The 20929-nt window shown below is 43.8% G+C and overlaps 1 protein-coding gene across 5 annotated transcripts in view; it reads right to left on the bottom strand.

The window, feature by feature from the left end:
* The window catches only part of dock4 (dedicator of cytokinesis 4), a 238917-nt gene that overhangs the window by 130095 nt on the left and 87893 nt on the right, over positions 1-20929 (bottom strand). For all 5 annotated transcript variants that reach the window (XM_055650008.1, XM_055650011.1, XM_055650009.1 and 2 more), the window contains exon 8: positions 10304-10455. In XM_055650008.1, coding sequence (XP_055505983.1) covers positions 10304-10455 — 152 coding nt within the window. The remainder of the gene's footprint in view (positions 1-10303; positions 10456-20929) is intronic.

Genomic DNA, 20929 nt, shown 5'->3' with positions numbered 1-20929 from the left:
ATGAGGTCTCTCCAGGCGCTAATTAACACAGAGACTAAGTCTGAATGATTAGGAAGGGTTGGTTCCCTTGGAGAACAGAATTCTATGTTGCTTGCTTTGGCTTCTTACACAAAAATTAGCAAATTTAGATTTACAAAGGAACTTTGCTTGAAGCCACATCGACTACTTTATGAAAAAGAAAGCACTGATGAATCTACAGAAGCAGTTTGGGAATCTAAATGTAAACTGTTAGAGACGTAGCGTGCAAGTTGCCAAGAAAATACTTAAATTCTCAATTAACAGCTGAAAAGGTGGATTCAGGGCACTCTCTGGACAAAAGTAAACCATTTTTTCATGATGCCAATAACCTACATCTTTGCAACATCTTTTTGCAGCTGAAATCTTGATATAAATCTATTAAGTGGGGGCTTTGGAGAGGGTGCAGAGGAGATTTACGAGAAGCTGCCTGGATTAGAGCTTTTCAGCTACAGGGAGAGGTTGGATAATCTTGGATTGATTTCTCTGGAGTATTGAAGGTTTGAGGGGAGATGATAGAAGTATATAAAATTATGGGAGGCATATTATGAAAGGTTCTGACTGACGACACTATCTGTAGCTATAAGGTGACAGGGGAAAGTTTAATGGAGATGTGTGGTTAAAGGGTTTTTTTACATAGATAATGGTGGTGGGGCCAGGAATGTATTGGTGGTGGTGCTGGATGCAGATACGATAGTTGTGTTTAAGGGGCTTTTAGATAAACACATAGATGTGCAAGGAATAGAGGGATATGGATCACGTGCAGGCAAAGGGGATCACTTTAACTTGGCATCATGTTCAGCCAAACATTGTGGGCCGAAGGGCCTCTTCCTGTGCTGTACTCTTCTATGTTCTGTGTTGATTTCTTTGCTAATTTAATTATTGACTAATAAATGCACAAAATACATGGAAGGATAAATGCTACAATAAAAAATAATGTAAAATACATTTACTACAAACCATCACATATTACAGTGTAGTACTTTCTCTGTATTAACCAAGGTCACTTTTCAGGAGTTTAGACTTTAGAGATACAGCATGGAAACAGGCCCTTCAGCCCACCAAGTCCACGCCGACCAACGATCACCCCGTACATTAGCACTAACCTGCACACTAGCAACAATTTATAATTTTCACAGAAGCCAATTAACCTACAAACCTGTACGTCTTTGGAGTGTGGGAGGAAACCGGCGATCTCAGAGAAAACCCACTCGCTCACAGGGAGAATGTACAAACTCCGTACAGACAGCACCCGTAGTCAGGATCGAACCTGGGTCTCTGGTGCTGTGAGGCAGCAACTCTACTGCTGCGATACACTTTTATTTTATTGCAATATTTTGAAATTGTTTTGAAATCGTATCTCTGGCTTTCTCTGTATTCTTTGCTCCTTTTAACCGACCTTTAATGCTTCGGTATTTGACTCGTCAAACGATGGCAATCATGAGACTCTGAGATCGGTTTTGACCCCTTGTAAGCGAACGGTAGTTCAACGAGCAGATACTTTAATTTTCACACTTGGAGAACTATATATTGTCGCATCTGAGAACAGATCGGTTAACCTGATTAATGTCTCCAGTACATTCAAGCACATTCTGACCAGAATGGTTTGCAGAGGAAATTCCAAGTAACAACTTGCTCAGAAGGCTGGAACAACAGCACATGTCCACAAAACCAATAAATCACTGAAGTAAAACAGCACACAGAACTTATCCAAACAAAAATACTATAAATTAGACATGAAATAAGATGCTTTATCACTTATATCGACACTCTTGTTAATACATAATTTACCATCGTTTTAAAAGTGACATTAAAAAAGGTACTCGACTTAATGAGGAGACGTACAGATAGAATCTCAGGAGTAAAGGGATAGACAGTTCATGTAATTATAGAGATGAATGGCACTCAGTTACAGGATCAGAAGCACTTGTTATTTTGCAGTAAATGCAGACTACAATTGAAGTACTTGCAAGCAAAATCACTGCAAAAATATTGATCAATCTATCAGCCGTACTAAAGTATCTGCAGAACAATTACGTTGGTTCTATTGTTAATGTTTGTGATTCAATCCGCAGAATTTCAACAAGTACGAGCCATTGTCATTGGAACAATATTGAATATTTTTATAACTTTGTCTGCACCGTATACAACAGTTTGCATACTTTGTATATTTAATGCAAAACGAAGAATTTCACTGTACCAATTACATGTGACAATAAATCATCTGTTTAAACACGTCAAATTATTATTAAATGAATGAGGTGACGTTTTTTAACTGAGAAAATTGTTTCAAAAATGACCAACAACTAACATCTTAAACGCAACATTCTTTTTAACGTACAACTAAATTATTTTTGATAAACTTTGAATTTCTTCCTACAATATTTGAAATAATCAGCAATGTTACACAACTCCAATACTTCATTTTATAGTTTGAGTCATAATGACAGACACAAAGATATCATGGTTTTAAAAGGTGCTTATGAAGAGCAAAATACCAAATTGCTGTTGTACGCAAGTTCAGTACTTGACATCTGGTATCCCATCAGCAACATCTGGTATCCCGGCTTCCTGCATTTACATCCTTCACAAAAGTCACGTGGGGATGCTGAGTGTTCAGGTATAGAGAGCCACATATAGTCATGTGGGGGTGATGCGTGTTCAGGTATAGAGAGCCACATATAGTCACGTTGGGGATGCTGAGTGTTCAGGTATAGAGAGCCACATATAGTCACGTTGGGGTGCTGAGTGTTCAGAGACAACATGGGCTAAGGCTCAGCAGATAGCTGCTTAATGCAAGGACGGCACGCTAAAGCAACTCGAGCTCACGTAAACTACAGGCTTTCCATCAGTTTGGGTGGATATTCCAAATGTGAAACAGTGGCACACCCAGGGAATACAATGTTTGATCACTTTATTTCACTTTGTCAGAGGTTATGGGAAGACGGCAGGAGAATGGGGTTAGGTGGGAGGGATAGATCAGCCATGATTGAATGGCGGAGTAGACTGGATGGGCCGAATGGCCTAATTCTACTGCTATCACTTATGACCTTATTTCCTGCTCGTTATTACATTCCACACGTTACCTGCATTTTGGGAATGTCTTGCACGTTGCTGCAGGAAGATTGTCCTTTGGAGAGAGTCAATGCTACAACTCACCAACAGGTTAAAATCTCTCACACCCGGAAACATCAGTAATTAATTCAGCACTGCCCAGGAAAGTAAAAGTCAGTGGTATGGGCAAGTTTGGCCGAAGGGCCTGTTTCCACCCTGTATCACTCTATGACTAGTGTAGCTGGGGCATGTTGGGCGGTGTGGGCAGGGTGGGCTGAAGGGCCTGTTTCCACACTGTATCACTCTATGACTAGTGTAGCTGGGGCATGTTGGGCGGTGTGGGCAGGGTGGGCTGAAGGGCCTGTTTCCACACTGTCTCACTCTATGACTCTGAACATTACACATCTGATATCTTTAATTTCATGATTTGAGAAATAGTAAGTTTCAAAATGCTTTTCTTGGATAATTTAATTCTTGAACCTTGGCCCCCTAAAACCCCCAGAAGGTCCGTCCTACCACAACTGGGTTGAATAACAGAATGGATTCATTCGGTGGACTCACCTTTAACGTGTCAAATCTTTCCTCCAGTTCACTGAATACCCGTGACAATTCTAAAGTTTTTAACCAACTCGATTCCAGCACGTTCCCAGTCTGATGTACCACACACACACACATTTGGCAGTTCTTTGGTCTAACTATTCCATATAAATATTTGGTCACAGAGTCCAATCCTCCTGTGCAAGCTGTTGCAAACATTTCTGCTGTTCATGTCAGGACCGAGACAAAAGAGAAACTATAGGCCAGTTAGCCTGACGTAAGTGGTTGCTATAATTCTACAGTCCATCATTAAGGATGAGAAGCTCGGGATAAGTCAGCATGGATTTGTGAAGGGGAGATCTTGCCTGCCAAATCTGTTGGAATTCTTTGAGGAAGTTACTAGTGGTGTTCTGCAGGGGTCAGTACTGAGGCCACTTCTCTTCACGTTGTATATCAATGATTTGGATGAGGGGATTGAAGGCTTTGTGGTCAAGTTTGTGGATGATACGAAGATAGATAGAGGAGGCAGGGAGTCTGCAGAAGGACTCGGTAAGGTTGAGAGAGTGGGCAGAGAAGTGGCAGAAGGAATACAGCGTAGCAAAGTGTGGAGAGGATTTAGAAATCGGAGGTACAAAGTGACTTTGGAGTGCTGGTGCAGGATTCCCCAAAGGTTAATTTGCAAGATGAATCAGTAGTAAGGAAGACTAATGCAATGCTAGCATTTATTTAGAGAGGACTAGAATACAAAAACAGGAATGTAATGCTGAGGCTCTATAAGGTGCTGGTCCAGCCGCATTTGGAGTATTGTGAGCAGCTTTGGGAACCATATCTGAGGAAGGATGCGCTAGTGTTGGAGAGGATCTTTATGAGAATAATCCCAGGGATGATTGGGTTAACATATGATGAGTGTTTGATGGCTCTGGGCCTGTACTCGCTGGAGTTTATGAGGATTATTAAGGATGAGGGGGAACCTCATTAAAACGTATCAAATAGTGAAACACTTGGATAGAGTGGATGTGGAGAGGATGGGACCAAAGGGCACAGACTCAGAATAAAAAGACGTACCTTTAGAAAGGAGATTTGGAAGAATTTCTTTAGTCGGAGGGTGGTGAATCTGTGGAATTCATTGCCACAGAACGTTGTGGAGACCAAGTCAGTGGGTATTTTTTAAGCGGACATTGACAGGTTTTTGATTAGCACGGATGCCAAAGGTTATGGGGAGAAGGCAGGAGAATCGGGTTGAGAGGGAAAGATATATCAGCCATGATTGAATGGCGGAGTAGACTCGATGGGCCGAATGGCCTAATTCTGCTCCTATGACTTATGACCTTATTTACAAACGATGATTATGAACGTGTTCCGTTTACATATAAATAATGAAAACATTGAAATTAGAAATGTTTCATGAATATGTACACTTGCTTTAGCTTGAGATACTAACAGACGTGAGACTCTGCTTACTTCTAATTTAACATTTCATATATATATATGAGAAAACAAATGATTCTGCAGCTTTCACATTAAACCTAACACAAAGTGATCCTTTCCTTACTTGGGATAAGAATGTCTGCCTGCCAATATCAACGGAAACGTTTTAAAATGTTTATTGTTTAACAATTGGGAACATAGTTTTATGACTTGCCAACAGTTCCTGGCTAGGCCAGTAGATGGAGCACTGTGCTGGGACGTTTCATGCTGGGCAGTAACACTGCACCCGAGTGCAGCTGAGAAACTCATTTACAGGAGACCTCTGGGAATTGACCAGATCCCAGCACAGCCCTGGGCCCAGCAACCAACCAGCTTAGCAAGAGGCATGGGGCAAGGGTCAAGGTCATAAGGAATAAGAGTAGACTAGGCCATTCGGCCCATCAAGTCTACTCCGCCATTCAATCATGGCTGATCCATCTCTCCCTCCTAACCCCATTCTCCTGCCTTCTCTCCACAACCCCTGACACCCGTACTAATCAAGAATCTGTCTATCTCTGCCTTAAAAATATCCACTGACTTGGCCTCCACAGCCTTGTGTGGCAAAGAATTCCACAGATTCACAACCCTCTGGCTAAGGCATTGAGCAAGGTTCAAGGCAAGAACAAGGGGCAAGGCACAGCGCTCATACGTAATTCAAGGCGCCACGGACTTCCTGGACAATTCTTCACTCGACTGGTATAGCATCAGCACGGACCGCTGGAGAATGGGGCCCGAGATGAAATGTGTATGTCCCTCCAGAACTGTGCATATATCTGGGGACTGATACATCAACACACATAACAGGAGAACAGCCAGAGGAACTCAGTAGGTCAGGCAGCATCTGTGGAGGAACTCAGGGGGTCAGGCAGCGTCTGTGGAGGGAAACAGACAGTCAACGTTTCTGGTCGGGACCGTCCGTGTTGTCTGACTCCAGTTTAGGTTTATTATTGTCACATGTACTGAGGTACAGTGAACAGTTTAGCTCGCATGCTGTTCAATCCATAATTATGTCTACATTAGACTGTATTAGTTTATAAGGAGAGGTTCAACAAACTTGGGATTATTTTCTCCAAAGCATCCGAGGTTGAGAGGAGACCTGATGTAAAATTATGAGGGTAGACAGTGAGAACTTATTTCTCATGGTGGGAATGTCAAAGACGAGGGTGCTTAGCTTTCAGGTGAGGGAGGTAAAGTTTAAAGGAGATGTGTGGGACATGTTGTTTTATACGGTTGCGCCTGCCTGGAACTTGCTGCCAGGGGTGGTGGTGAAGGCAGATACGATAGTGACGTTGACGAGGCTTATAGATAGGCACGAGGATATGCAGGGAGTGGAGGGATATGGATCACATGCATGCAGAGGAGATGAGTTTAATTTTGTATCATGTACGGCACAGACATTGTGGGCCGAAGGGCCTGTTCCTATGCTGTACTATTATATTTACCAGTTCAAAGTTGAGCTGCAACGCCTAAAAACCTGGTGACCGCATGTAAAGGCCGTTGCATTTTGATGCATCATGCTACAGTTTGGGTGGTTGCATTGTTACTCAATGGAGTTTAACTTAAAACATGCATGGTGCAAAGACAAGACCTCTGGGATGCAGCATTAACATGGAGTCGGGAGAAACAGGCAAACTCTATTACTGGGAATCCCACTGCAATATTTGCTCTGGATGAAATGGTCCTTAATTTCACATCATGAATTTAATGAAAATTCACGAAACAAAAACTATTTGGCTGGGGAAACTGATTTAACACAATGCTATCCAGTATAATCTACAGATGTAAATTTCTCCCGTCAAGCAACTCTACCAGGGCACGGTGGCACAGCGGTAGAGCTGCTGCCTCACAACGCCAGAGACCAGGGTTCCATCCTGACTACAGGTGCTGTCTGTGCTGAGTTTGTACGTTCTCCCCGTGACCTACATGTGTTTTCTCCGAGATCTTCAGTTTCCTCACACACTCCAAAGACATACGGGTTTGATGGTTAATTGGCTTGATATAAATGTAAACATTGCCCCTAGTGGGTGTAGGATAGTGTTAGTGTGTGGGGATCGCTGGTCGGTGCAGACCCGGTGGGTCAAAGGGCCTGTTTCCGCGCTGTATCTCTAAACTAAAAACAGTGAAAAGCTTTTGCTGGGTGGTAGCCAGTCAGCTGAAAGACAATACGTGATTATAATCGTGTGCTACTCCATGGAACGGTAAGACAGAATTTAGCCAAGATCTAGAAACGAGCACCGTACAATACCTAGACACAGCAGCTAGCAAACTTCTGAATCCAGTCACTAACAAGCAGAATATCACTCATTGCCCTCGTTTTGTGATCATAAACCAATAACCTTCCACATGGAGGATCCTCTGTGGACCTGAGCTACAGATTCTGTTCATCGCACAATCCAACCCCAAACTGGTTTCCCCCCCCCAACCTGTTCTGTGTGTTAGACAACTACAGCCCATTAATTAGACTAATTCTATGCAATTATGCTGTTGTATAATCAGTTTTCTAAAAGGAAGAATCCCTTTCTCCTATTTAATGAAGGATTAGGAAAATCACAACCAGCAAATAAATTAAAAGTCCACTTTAACAAAGAACTTGCTCCAAGGAATTCTGCACTAAAGACTTTTCTAATTTCATACATGACCAGGCAAATTTACACAGAAACCACAAATACGCTGAATGAAGTTACTGCATAATTAGAGCTCAGCACATTCCAAGTTGATCATCTTGTGCCCTCTATTCCCACGAGCTGGGGCAGCAGTTTGAGGTTCAGACAACACAGACCAAAAGAATCACATCATTTCTGGACTTGTTACAAAACAATCAAGCTTTATACGAGGATGATTTATATTTGCTTATGGCTTTTTAAACTTTGGGAAAAAGGTATTTAATATGAAGTTACATGCCATATTTTCACAGATCTAATTCAAAATAAAAAAAAGCCACTTACTGTAAAAAGCCTACATCTGCTTAATTTTGTCAATTAGCAGGCAACAAAAGCTTTTGAAATGAAATGAAATGAAATGAAAATGAAATGAAATGATGAAATGAAATGATTCAATTTATTGTCATTGTCAGTGTACAGTACAGAGACAACGAAATGCATTTTTAGCATCTCCCTTGAAAGGGAGACACAGGGCGTCGCGGTGTGCCCGCGCCTGCCGCCGTAATTACATTCCATTACAGGCAAAGGTGGGTGAAGTGTCTTGCCCAAGGACACAACGACAGTATGCACTCCAAGCGGGATTTGAACCGGCTACCTTCCGGTCGCCAGCCGAACTCTTAGCCCATTGTGCTATCTGTCGTCGCTGTACCTTTTTGCTTGTTCACTGTACCTCGGTACAAGTGACAATAAACAAAACTAAACTCATTTTGTTATTTATACAGAGGTTTGGACTTGGTCAAACCTACACATCACAGAACTTTAAGCATAAATTACTCCCAGCAAAAGTCGCAATCTTTTGCACTAATTTACCAAATGCATCAGATACCACCTTGCCCATTGTTAACATTAACTACAGTTGCTTGCAAACCTCCAAACGATAATACTAAAATGAAGCAGATTCTTTCACAATTCCGATTTTGTTTAAAAGTTACAATTAAACTGATTATTGCATCACATCACATTATAACTAAAAAACAATTTTGCTGCTTTTCAGAAATCATTTCGTTTTTTTTAAATCTGAATACTCTTCGATGATGGAATAACCATTGATTAGAATGACTGCGGCAAACCGGCTTTCAGTTATTAATCAAAGATAGCTCAAAGCAATTATTTTTAAACAAAACCATCCCATCCTTATTAAAAGGCAATGATAATACCTTATATCCAGTTGCTTTACATGCAGGCTACATCTGCTCCACAGCTTGGTGAACAGACAAGGGCGGGCAGCCCTTCCATAAACTAGGATACTGTCAGATTCACCTCCACCCCATTGCAGACATTGGACTTTATCTCTGGAACTGGTGCGCTACAATGTGAGGTTATCCACTTTGGTGGCAAGAACAGGAAGGCAGATTATTATCAGAATGGTGTCAGATTAGGAAAAGGGGAGGTGCAACGAGACCTGGGTGTGCTTGTACATCAGTCACTGAAAGTAAGCATGCAGGTACAGCAGGCAGCGAAGAAAGCTAATGGCATGTTGGCCATCATTGCTAGAGGATTTGAGTTTAGGAGCAAGGAGGTCCTACTGCAGTTGTACTGGGCCTGGTGAGACAGCACCTGGAGTATTGTGTGCAATTTTAGTCTCCTAATTTGAGAAAGCACATTACATTGCTATTGAAAGAGTGCAGCGTAGGTTCACCAGATTAATTCACGGGATGGCGGGACTGACATGATGAAAGAATGGGTCGACTGGGCTTGTATTCACTGGAATTTAGAAGGGTGAGAGGGGATCTTATAGAAACATATAAAATTCTTAAAGGATTGGACAAGCAGGAAAAATGGTCCCGATGTTTGGGGTCACTGTTTAAGAATAAGGGGTCGGCCATTTAGGACTGAGATGAGGAAAAACGTCTTCATCCAGAGAGTTGTGAATCTGTGGAATTCTCTGCCACAGAAGGTAGTGGAGGCCAATTCACTGGATGGTTTCAAGAGAAAGTTAGATTTAGCTCTTAGGGCGAAAGGAATAAAGGGAGACAGGAAGGGTCTCGACCCAAAACATCACCTATTCCTTCTCTCCAGAAATGCTGCCTTTCCCGCTGAGTTACTCCAGCATTTTGTGTCTACCTTTGATTTAAACCAGCATCTGCAGTTCTTTCCTACACAAGAAATCAAGGGATATAGGGAAAAAGCAGGCACCAGGGACTGATTTTCGATTCCCTTCGCAACTCCCTGGTCAACTCGTCCATTCCCACCCAAACCACCCCCTCCCCAGGTACTTTCCCCAGCAACCGCAGGAGATGCAACGCGTCCCTTTACCTCCCCCCTCAACTCCATCCAAGGACCCCGACAGTCTTGCCAGATGAGGCAGAGGTTCACTTGCACCTCCTCCAACCTCATCTACTGTATCCGCTGTTCCAGGTGTTAATTTCTGTACATCGGCGAGACCAAGCGCAGGCTCGACGATCATTTCAATGAACATCTCCGCTCAGTCCGCCTTAACCTACCTGATCTCCCGGTTGCTTAGCACTTCAACTCCCATTCCTAATCTACATACAAGGTTCATTACAATACACATACGATAAATGTGTTCATTATGGTTTCTAAAACCCGACAGAAGTAAGCAAGGTCACCTGATTGGCTGATTTTCCCTGCTGTCGTAAATTGAAAAGAAGACCTCCAGTTCTTCCCCCAGGTTTGCACACATCAAACTCTTCATCTGGAGGAAGAGGTGATGAGAGCTCGTTGGTATGGGAGTGTCCTTCTTTCGATGTCTGTGCTCCATCTGTAAGCAGATATATAAAGAACAAGCTCAGACAGCTGACAGTAATATCTACAGCTGTGTCGCATGTAACACACTGGTACGGCACGATTCCACCATTGTTTAGCTGTTCCAAAGCTGCTTGTACCTTCTGCTACGTTGCAGTTACCATTGCAGAGAAGAGGTGGGGGGGGGGGGGTAACAGGGTGGAGAAGAATGTGGAGAAGAATGGGCATGATAATGGCGCAGCGGTAGAGTTGCTGCCTTACAGCGCTTGAGACCCAGGTTCGATCCTGACTACGGGTGCTGTCTGTACAGTGTTTGTACGTTCTCCCTGTGATCTGCGTGGTTTTTCTCCGAGATCTTCAGTTTCCTCACACACTCCAAAAGCGTACAGGTTTGTAGGTTAATTGGCTTGGTAAATGTAAAAATGTCCCTCGTGTGTCGGATAGTGTTAAAATGCAGGGATCGCTGGTCGGCACAGATTCGGTGGGCCGAAGGGCCTGATTCCGCGCTGTATCTTTAAACTAAACAGCTCCAATACAACAATCAGTCTACATTTACTACATTTAAGTAGAGGTGTGGAATTGAGGTTACAGTTTTGTAAGATGATATAACCGCCTGCATGGCATGGAGTACAACAGTCCGTCAGTCCCTTCCTGTCTTACAGAATGTGTTAAATGGATGTTTCAGTGTTCTTTAGCTTGTTTTATGTGAGGATGGGGGGGGGGGGGGGGGCTTGGGGGAAACTTTTTTAAATCTCTTACCTCGACGGAGATGTGATTTGTTAAGCCGTATGGTATCTCCGTCCGCACTGCGGCCTAACATTGATGAATTGGTGGCCTGCTGGAGACCGACTTTGGGATCTCCATCCGCAGGAGACTGCAGGACAACATCGTGGAGCTTACGATCCCTTTGTCAGGGATTGAACCCGGAGCTCCAACTGTGGGAGCCTGCGGACTTTAACATCGTGAAGCTCATGGTCCCTGGTTAGAGACCGACTTCAGGAACTCCATCCCCTGGAGCTTCGTCCGTCCTGACGCGGGGGCTTCAACCGCCCCATTACGGGGGCTTCGACCGCCCTGACGCGGGGGCTTCAACCGCCCCATTACGGGGGCTTCGACTGCCCCATTACGGGGGCTTAACCCGCTCCATCTGCAGATGGTTCGACTGCCCCATTACGGGGGCTTCAACCGCCCCATTACGGGGGCTTCGACCGCTCCATCTGCAGATGGTTCGACTGCCCCGACCGCGGGAGAATAAGAGGGAAGAAGATTGGCTTTTTAATGCCTCCCATCACAGTGAGGGAGGCGGGGAATCCGCTGTGGTGAATGTTTATGTTAACGTTTATGTAGTTGTGTGTCTTGTAGCTTTTCTTCATATGGCTGCACGGTAATTCACATATCACGCTACCTTAGTTGGTTCATGTGACAATAGAAGACCTTTGAATCCTTTGTGTAATAGCATTTTGGAAAATTTCCTGCAACTATCATGATAAATAAACGACTTCAGTAGGTTGTCTTTTCAAAAAAGAGAGTTTTCTATTAAATCCCCGATGAATAATCTAAAGAGGTTGACTCCGAGCAATGCTTTGAACTAGATAATAAGATACAGTAACATTGCTGACGTCAGGTCTGAACCATTACAGAGCCCTGCATCTCCCACAAGGAGCCAATTGCAGGCTCACAACAAAAAATAACAAATGGTAGCTGTAAAACCAAATGTTTCATTTTTCCGTAAGTTTTCTCTTCATTCCATTTATTGTGGATTGTGAAGTTTGCTTCTGACACTGGAGTTTTTGGGGACAAGAGACAGCAGATGCTGGAATACTGAGTGAGAAACAAAGTGCCGGTGGAACTCTGTGGGTCAGGCAGCATCTGTGGTGGGAAATAAACCAGCAACATTCTGGGACGGGACTCATCTTTTTGTCCACTACAATCCTACAGACATCCACAGCTACATTGACTACATCTTCTCCCACCCTGCCCCTTGCAAGGACTCCATCCCTTACTCTCATTTTCTCCATCTCGGTCAAATCTGCTCCTCACATAAAGCTTTTTGCTCTGTTATCTGAGATGTTCTCTTTCCGCAGTAAAGATTGATTCCACCCCCACCTGCCATTATGGGGGGAGCTCTCCACCATATCTCCTCTGTTTCCCAGAGTTCACTTCTCACTCCCCCTCTCCCCAAACCCAAGGAGTTCCCTGATCCTCACCTTTCACCCCACCACCCTCCATAACTCTGATACATAACATTCTCATTATTCTCTAACATTTCGGACACCTTCACATGATTCCATCACCAGTCACACAAGTTCATGCCATAGGAGCAGAATTAGGCCATTCGACCCATCAGTGTACTCCGCCATTCAATTATGGCTGATCTATCTTTCCCTCTCAACCCCATTCACCTGCCATCTCCCCATCACCTCTGACACCCGTACTAATCAAGAATCTATCCATCTCTGCCTTACAAATATCCATTGGCCTCCACAGCCTTCTGTGGCAATGAATTCCAGATTCACCACCGTCTGACTAAGTAAATTCCTTTTCATCACCCACACCAAATCCTGGCATCACATCACTCCAGTCCTCAAACAACTTCACTGGCTTCCCATCTCCCACCGGATCACCTACAAAATCCTGGTCCTCGCCTGCAAAGCCCTCCACCATCTGGCCCCCCCAAATCTCACTGACCTCCTCTCCCCCTACCAACTCTCACGGTCCCTCAGATCCACATCAGCCGGTCTCCTCTCCATCCACAAGTCCAACCTCCGCAGTTTTGGGGACAGAGCCTTCTCCAGGGCAGTTCCCAGGCTCTGGAACTCCCTCCCCCAACTGATCTGCAATTCCGTGTCCCTCACCATCTTCCAGTCCCGCCTCAAGACCCATCTCTTCACCTCTGCCTATCCTTAGCCCCACGTCCCCCTCCCTTTTCATCTGTGCATTAATTGCCTCATATTGTGTTTTGAATTGAATTCTGTCTTTACTTTGTGTACTAGTCATGTCTCTACTATTTATTTCATTTCCCTTACATGTTTTTCCTCTACCTGCTAAATTTTTGTAAGGTGTCCCTGAGACTCTTGAAAGGCGCCCATAAATAAAATTTATTATTATTATTATTATCTCCTTTCTAAAGGTCCGTGTAGATCAATCACTATTAGCCGATTTGATCCATGTCTGGTTTTACTGTTGTACACTCAATCCGTAATCCAGTTCGGGTTTCCACTACGTCATCCAGTGTGCCAGTTCGGCTATTCTTCCGATTCATCTAGGAGCTTGAACTTACAACAGTTGTGTATTTACTCTGTGTGTTCTGCTAATAAAGAACTTTTTATATGAAGCTGAATGACTCAGTGTTTATATGTCTTCATACATGGTGTCAGAAGTGGGATTCGAACCCACGCCTCCCGTCTGGTCCTAGACTCTCCCACTAGTGGAAACATCCTCCCCACATCCACTCTATCAAGGCCTTTCACTATTCATCTTCTCATCCTCACACCTTTCTGCTTCCCACTGGGAAGAGTCCGGGCCTGAAACGTCGCCTGTCCATTCCGTCCACAGATGCTGCCTGACCTGCTGAGGTCTTCAGCACTTTGTGTTTTGCTCACTGATAACCCTAATGTTCTTTAATACATGTGTTTGATAATAAATCACAAGATGTAATTAGCCACAGTTACATATTTTGTTGCAAGCAACCTTTGTACGTCTTTTACCCTACGAGGTTAAACTTAAAAATCTCACCCAATATAGGGAACCCAACTAAAGGATGTATTCCATTCTGAATCTTCATTCCCGTAACCTACAAGTGAATTAATACACTGGGATTTACACATAAACAAATGACATATTGACAGCACCAAGGATTAATTATCCATCTGATTGGATCTTGTGAATGTCGTGATATTTACTAATCAATTCTCCAGACAATGTTGGTGTCAATTAGTCACAAGAGGAGGATAAGATTCTAGCTTTACAGTTTCTGCTATCATTATCTCTGCTGTGGGAACATATTGCTCAAATAAATTTTATTGATTTCGGAAAACATCTTCAACGTGTCCCAGGGCAGTTTAGTGAAACGTACAGTGATAGGATAATGAAGGAAATGAGGTGTTGACACAGAGAGGCTGATTGAGGTGACGGATTGGCAGGCAGCTTTTCACTGAGACGAGAAAGATCATGAGCTTGTGGAAGACTTGGTGAGGCAAGATGAGAAATGTATCATCCACAACTCACAATCACCAGGATCAACACTGTCATGACCACTGGCTCGAGCACATGCTGTAGTTCTCAGGAATCAGAGAGTACAAACCAACATCTGCTCTTGACAATCAGAACACCAATCAGTTCCACTTCATTATCTTTCTATGTCATGTTTAGGATAGTTACTCACCAGTCTACGCAGGTTCTACTTTATTTATTATAATTTAAACATTCTGTACACACTCAGAATAAAACTTTTATAAAATGAAATCCAATCTTTGTACCAAATACAAGCATAAATGTAGAAACTTCAGCTTATCCAGAATCTGGCAGCTGCTAAATCTGGCCAAATAGTGCACAGATTTATAGTTGTAAATTTTATAAATCTATAAAGAGTTATAAATATTAGTTGCACCCATTGTAACCTCAGCCGCCCAACAAGAGGTAGCCGGGTGTGGATGGGATGTACAGTCTGTACCCAGACAAGTTGCACACTGCATTGAAATTAAGTTCAGATAGACAATCGAGCCACATTTTTTTTATTAAGAAGAGGGGTTGGATTATAATGAGGGCTTTAATTTTCCATTAGCTCCTGCAATGTGCCGTCTTCAGATACCATCATGACCAACACACCCAAACCACACTCATCATCAACCCCATGGAGGCTACACTTTCATTTCCAAATTTAGAAATAGAAACACAATGGCAAGAACGCTGGTGACTCCCAATAACCCCAGGGATGAGGTCTGTTGACTTACTTCTCAATAGGTAATAATTACAGGTTAGGAAACCCTCGTCTCCTGGCATTTCAATACTGAACCGCTCCCACTACCCCACCCACCGAGTCTAAGCTCCAGATATCACATTTCATCAAAGGAAATGGGGAGCTAATTACACTGCTTTTATGACCAATCTTCTGACTTTGTTTAACCCTATCAAATCCTATCATTGAAGCTATCAAATACACAATTCGTGCAGCCTCAAAGTAAATTTCATTAAATGCAATTTTGCAAATTAAAGCGAGTGATATAGAAATAAGGAATTGAACATTTACAGTGCCCTCCATAATGTTTGGGACAAAGACCCATCATTTATTTATTTGCCTCTGTATTCCACAATTTGAGATTTGTAATAGAAAAAAAATCACACATGGTTAAAGTGCACATTGTCAGATTTTATTAAAGTGTTTTTTTTATACATTTTGGTTTCACCATGTAGAAATTACAGCCTTGTTTATACATAGTCCCTCCATTTCAGCGCACCATAATGTTTGGGACACATGGCTTCACAGGCATTTAATTGTTCAGGTGTGTTTAATTGCCTACTTAATGCAGGTATAAGAGAGTTCTCAGCACCTAGTCTTTCCTCCAGTCTTTCCATCACCTTTGGAAACTTTTATTGCTGTTTATCAACATGAGGACCAAAGTTGTGCCAATGTAAGTCAAAGGAGCCATTATGAGTGAGAAACAAGAATAAAACTGTTAGAGACATCAGCCAAACCTTCGGCTTACCAAAATCAACTGTTTGGAACATCATTAAGAAGAAAGAGAGCACTGGTGAGCTTACTAATCGCAAAGGGACTGGCAGGACCTCAGCTGATGACAGAAGAATTCTCTCTTTAATAAAGAAAATTCCCCAAACACCTGTCCGACAGATCAGAAACACTCTTCAGGAGTCAGGTGTGGATTTGTCAATGACCACTGTCCACAGAAGACTTCATGAACAGAAATACAGAGGCTGCACTGCAAGATGCAAACCACTGGTTAGCCGCAAAAATAGGATGGCCAGGTTACAGTTTGCCAAGAAGTACTTAAAAGTGCAATCACAGTTCTGGAGAAAGGTCTTGTGGACAGATGAGACGTGGATTAACTTATATCAGAGTGAAGTAAAGGGCAAAGAAGTATGGAGGAGAGAAGGAGCTGCCCAAGATCCAAAGCATACGGCCTCATCTGTGAGACACGGTGTTGGGGGTGTTATGGCCTGAGTATGTATGGCTACTGAAGGTACTAGGTCACTTATCATCATTGATGAATTCTGAATTGTATAGACACATCCTATTGCCCGGTTTGAGGCTAACAGGCCTGCTACAGACTCACTGCCTCCACCCGCCTCTAACACCCACACACTCACACTACAGGAACAGGATGTGAGGCATGTGTTGAGGTGAGTAAACCCAAGTAAGGCTTGGACCTGATGGAGTACCGAGTAAAGTACTCCAGGCATGTGCTGACCAACTCGCTGGGGGCTTCACAAAGATTTTTAACATCTCCCTGCCACAAGCTATCATACCACCCAGCTTAAAGGCAGCCACTATCATTCCTATTCCTAAAACGTCAGTCCCTGAGGACCTGAATGACTATAGACCGATTGCACTTACACCAGTGATTATGCAGAGCTTCGAGAAACTAGTCCTGCATCACATCAGAACCAGCCTATCTACCTCCCTCTTCGACCCACATCAGTTTGCCGACAGAGATAACAGATCCACTGAGGAAGCCATCGCCATAGCAACTCGCACCGCACCGAGCCACTTGGAACATCGGGAAAGCTACGTGAGGATGTTATTCATTGATTATCACTCAGCATTCAATACAATCATTCCGGACATTTTAATCAGCAAACTGCTTGTCCTAGGCCTCTCCTCCCCCATCTGCACATGGATCAAAGACTTTCTCACAAACCGCTCACAGAGAGTTAAAACCGGCCCCTACATCTCCTCCTCCATCACACTAAGCACTGGCGCACCTCAAGGCTGTGTGCCGAGTCCATTCCTTTACTCCTTATACACCTATGACTGTACACCTGCCCACCTGTCTAACACAATTATTAAATTTGCTGACGACACAACTGTCATCGGGCTCATCCCAGGGAGGGACGAGTCAGGATACAGGGACAAGATACAGCGACTGTCAGAGCGGTGTTCAGTAAATAACCTGACACTGAACACAACCAAGACAAAGGAGCTAATACTGGACATCAGGAGGTAACGGGACACGGACCCAGCCCCACTCTGCATAAATGGGGGCCTGTGTGGAAAGGGGGCAGACTTTCAAATTCCTAGGAGCCCTCATACCCGAGGACCTCTCCTGGTCGGCCAACACCACTGCCACCGTCAAGAGAGCACAACAGAGACTACACTTTCTGAGATGCTCAAGAAGCACAACACCAAGAAGCTGCTGGTGGCCATCTACCGGGCGACCATTGAGAGTCTACTGACATATTGCATGCCAGTGTGGTATGCTGGCTGCTCTGCTGCAGATAAGAAAGCGCTCCAGAGAGTGGTAAAAACAGCAGAGAGAATCACCGGCTGCCCATTGCCCTCTCTGGGGGACATTGCCACCTCACACTACCTCAGCAGAGCCACTAAAATCATCAAATACTCCACACACCCAGGTCACCACCTTATTCAACTGTTGCCCTCTGGCAGGCGTTACAGGTCAACCAAAACACGCACCTCCTGACTCAGAGACAGTTTCTTCCCCAAAGCAATCTTCACACTCAATATGAAAAAACAGAGTATTATTCATGCTGCACTCTTCCATGCTGCTACCCACCTTGAAACATAGAAACATAGAAATTAGGTGCAGGAGTAGGCCATTCGGCCCTTCGAGCCTGCACCGCCATTCAATATGATCATGGCTGATCATCCAACTCAGTATCCCGTACCTGCCTTCTCTCCATACCCCCTGATCCCCTTGAACAAGGACTATCTAACTCCATGTATAGCAATGAACTGGCCTCAACTACCCTCTGTTACTTAGATTTATCTTGATGACCTTTTACTATCACTGTTAATTACTTCTCTTGATACCTAGTTTTTAACATTGTTTTTAAATTGTGTCCTGTGTTTTTATGTTTATATATTATGCACCAATGGAGTGGCGACAACAATTTAGTTGTATGCAGTGCTTACTACGACAAATAAAGGCATTTCATTTAATTTGCTCAAGTTCAAACAAAAATGCTTCAAAACTCATTGGCCGACGGTTCATTCTACAGCAGGACAATTGTCCCAAGCACACTGCTAAAGCAACAAAAGAGTTTATTTAAAGCTAAAAAAAAGTAAATTCTTGAGTGGTCAAGTCAATCACCCGATCTGAACCCAATTGAGCATGCCTTTTATATGCTGAAGAGAAAACTGAAGGGGACTAGCCCCCAAAACAAGCATAAGCTAAAGATGGCTGCAATACAGGCCTGGCAGAGCATCACCAGAGAAGACACCCAGCAACTGGTGGTGTACATGAATCACAGACTTCAAACAGTCATTGCATGCAAAGGATATGTATCAAAATACTAAACATGACTACTTTCATTGACATGACATTGCTGTGTCCCAAACATTATGGTGCCCTGAAATGGTGGGGACTAAACACTGCTGTATAAACACAGCTGTAATTTATACATGGTGAAACCAAAATGTATAAAAATGGCCTTTATTAAAATCTGACAATGTGAACTTTAACCATGTATGATTTTTTTCTATTACAAATCTAAAATTGTGGAGTACAGAGGCAAATAAATAAATGATGGGTTTTTGTCCCAAACATTATGGAGGGCACTGTAGATCTCAGTACCCTTTTACCTGAGATTTACGGCCCATCCCGGTCTATAAGCCTTTCACAGCTCAAGACAACAATGCACAAAAGGCCAACAAGAACCACCTTGTGATACAGTACACTCATCCAGCCAGCTCAATCTTGACACAGATTTAACTGTTTACGTACAGATAAGCCAATCCACAAAACCGGTAGCTTCTATCAAGTTTCACAATGACAATAGTTTGTATGTGTAATACAATGCGGCTGCAATATGTGCCTCTGAGACAGGGTAAAGATAGTGAGGCACGAGAGGCTTCAGAGAACAAGCAGGTTGCCTCTGGGACCCCAGATGAACAACACCAGGAGTTAAGGGCCTGTCCCACTGCAGTGACCTAATTTGCGAGTTTAGAAGAGTTTGCGCCTCACTCAAACTCGCAGCATAGAAACATAGAAAATAGGTGCAGGAGTAGGCCATTCACCCTCCGAGCCTGCACCGCCATTCAATATGATCATAGCTGATCATCCAACTCAGTATCCCGTACCTGCCTTCTCTCCATACCCCCTGATCCCTTTAGCCACAAGGGCCACATCTAACTCCCTCTTAAATATAGCCAATGAACTGGCCTCAACTACCTTCTGTGGCAGAGAATTCCAGAGATTCACCACTTTCTGTGTGAAAAATGTTTTTCTCATCTCAGTCCTAAAAGACTTCCCCCTTATCCTTAAACTGTGACCCCTTGTTCTGGACTTCCCCAACATCGGGAACAATCTTCCTGCATCTAGCCTGTCCAACCCCTTAATAATTTTGTGAGTTTCTATAAGATCCCCCCTCAATCTTCTAAATTCTAGCGAGTACAAGCTGAGTCTATCCAGTCTTTCTTCATATGAAAGTCCTGACATTCCAGGAATCAGTCTGGTGAACCTTCTCTGTACTCCCTATATGGCAAGAATGTCTTTCCTCAGATTAGCATGGTCGACACGTGGTCCTAGGAGGTCCTAAGAGGTCACTGGAACTCTCCTTCTAGCTCGATGGAAGTTCCCAAATACTCGCGGCCTCAGTTTGGTCGAGGAAAATTTTCAGCATGCTGAAAAAATTTCCGCGAGTAAAAATTGGTCGGCATGGTTCTTTTGAACTCGTAGTCCAGTGGAGTGGGGTCGCTAGGCAGTCGAGGTAGCCGTAGGCAATCTCCTTTGCTGACCGGGCATTTTAATTGGTTCATTGGAGTTTTCAGAACCAAGGAAAACCGACCGGTAATGTAAAATTCCCGCTAAAGTTTATTATGTTGTCTGGCTTCTTAAAAGTATCTCCACTCCTTCTTCCCCCCCCCCCTTTCCCCCCATCTCCCCCCTTCTCTGCCCTCCCTCTCCACGCTCTCTAAAGGACTTACCGTAACTGTGCCAGCCGTCTTTCACCTTCCTGTGTGTTTCATCACGGGTGTGAATTTGTGTGTGTGGTGTGTGTGTCCCGCTTTGTGTGTGTGCGTCTGTGGGGTGTGTGCCCCGCCTTTGCGTGTGTGTGTGTGTGTGTGTGCGTGTGTGTTCGTGAGTGTGTGCTGTGTGTGAGTGTGTGTGTGTGTGTGTGTGTGTGTGTGTGTGTGTGCTGTGTGTGTGTGTGTGTGTGTGTGTGTGTGTGTGTGTGTGTGTGTGTGTGTGTGCGTCTGTGTGTGTGTGTGCGCAGATGGTCGATCCGGCTCGCGGTTTTATCGCTGTCGGTCGATCCAGCTCGAGGTTTTTCAGGCGAGTGCCCTCGAGCTTGAA

Source organism: Leucoraja erinacea, chromosome 19 (genome assembly GCF_028641065.1).
Source record: "Leucoraja erinacea ecotype New England chromosome 19, Leri_hhj_1, whole genome shotgun sequence".
NCBI lineage: Eukaryota > Metazoa > Chordata > Chondrichthyes > Rajiformes > Rajidae > Leucoraja > Leucoraja erinaceus.
Note: the sequence above shows the minus strand (reverse complement) of the source record. Positions and strands in the feature narration are given on the sequence as shown.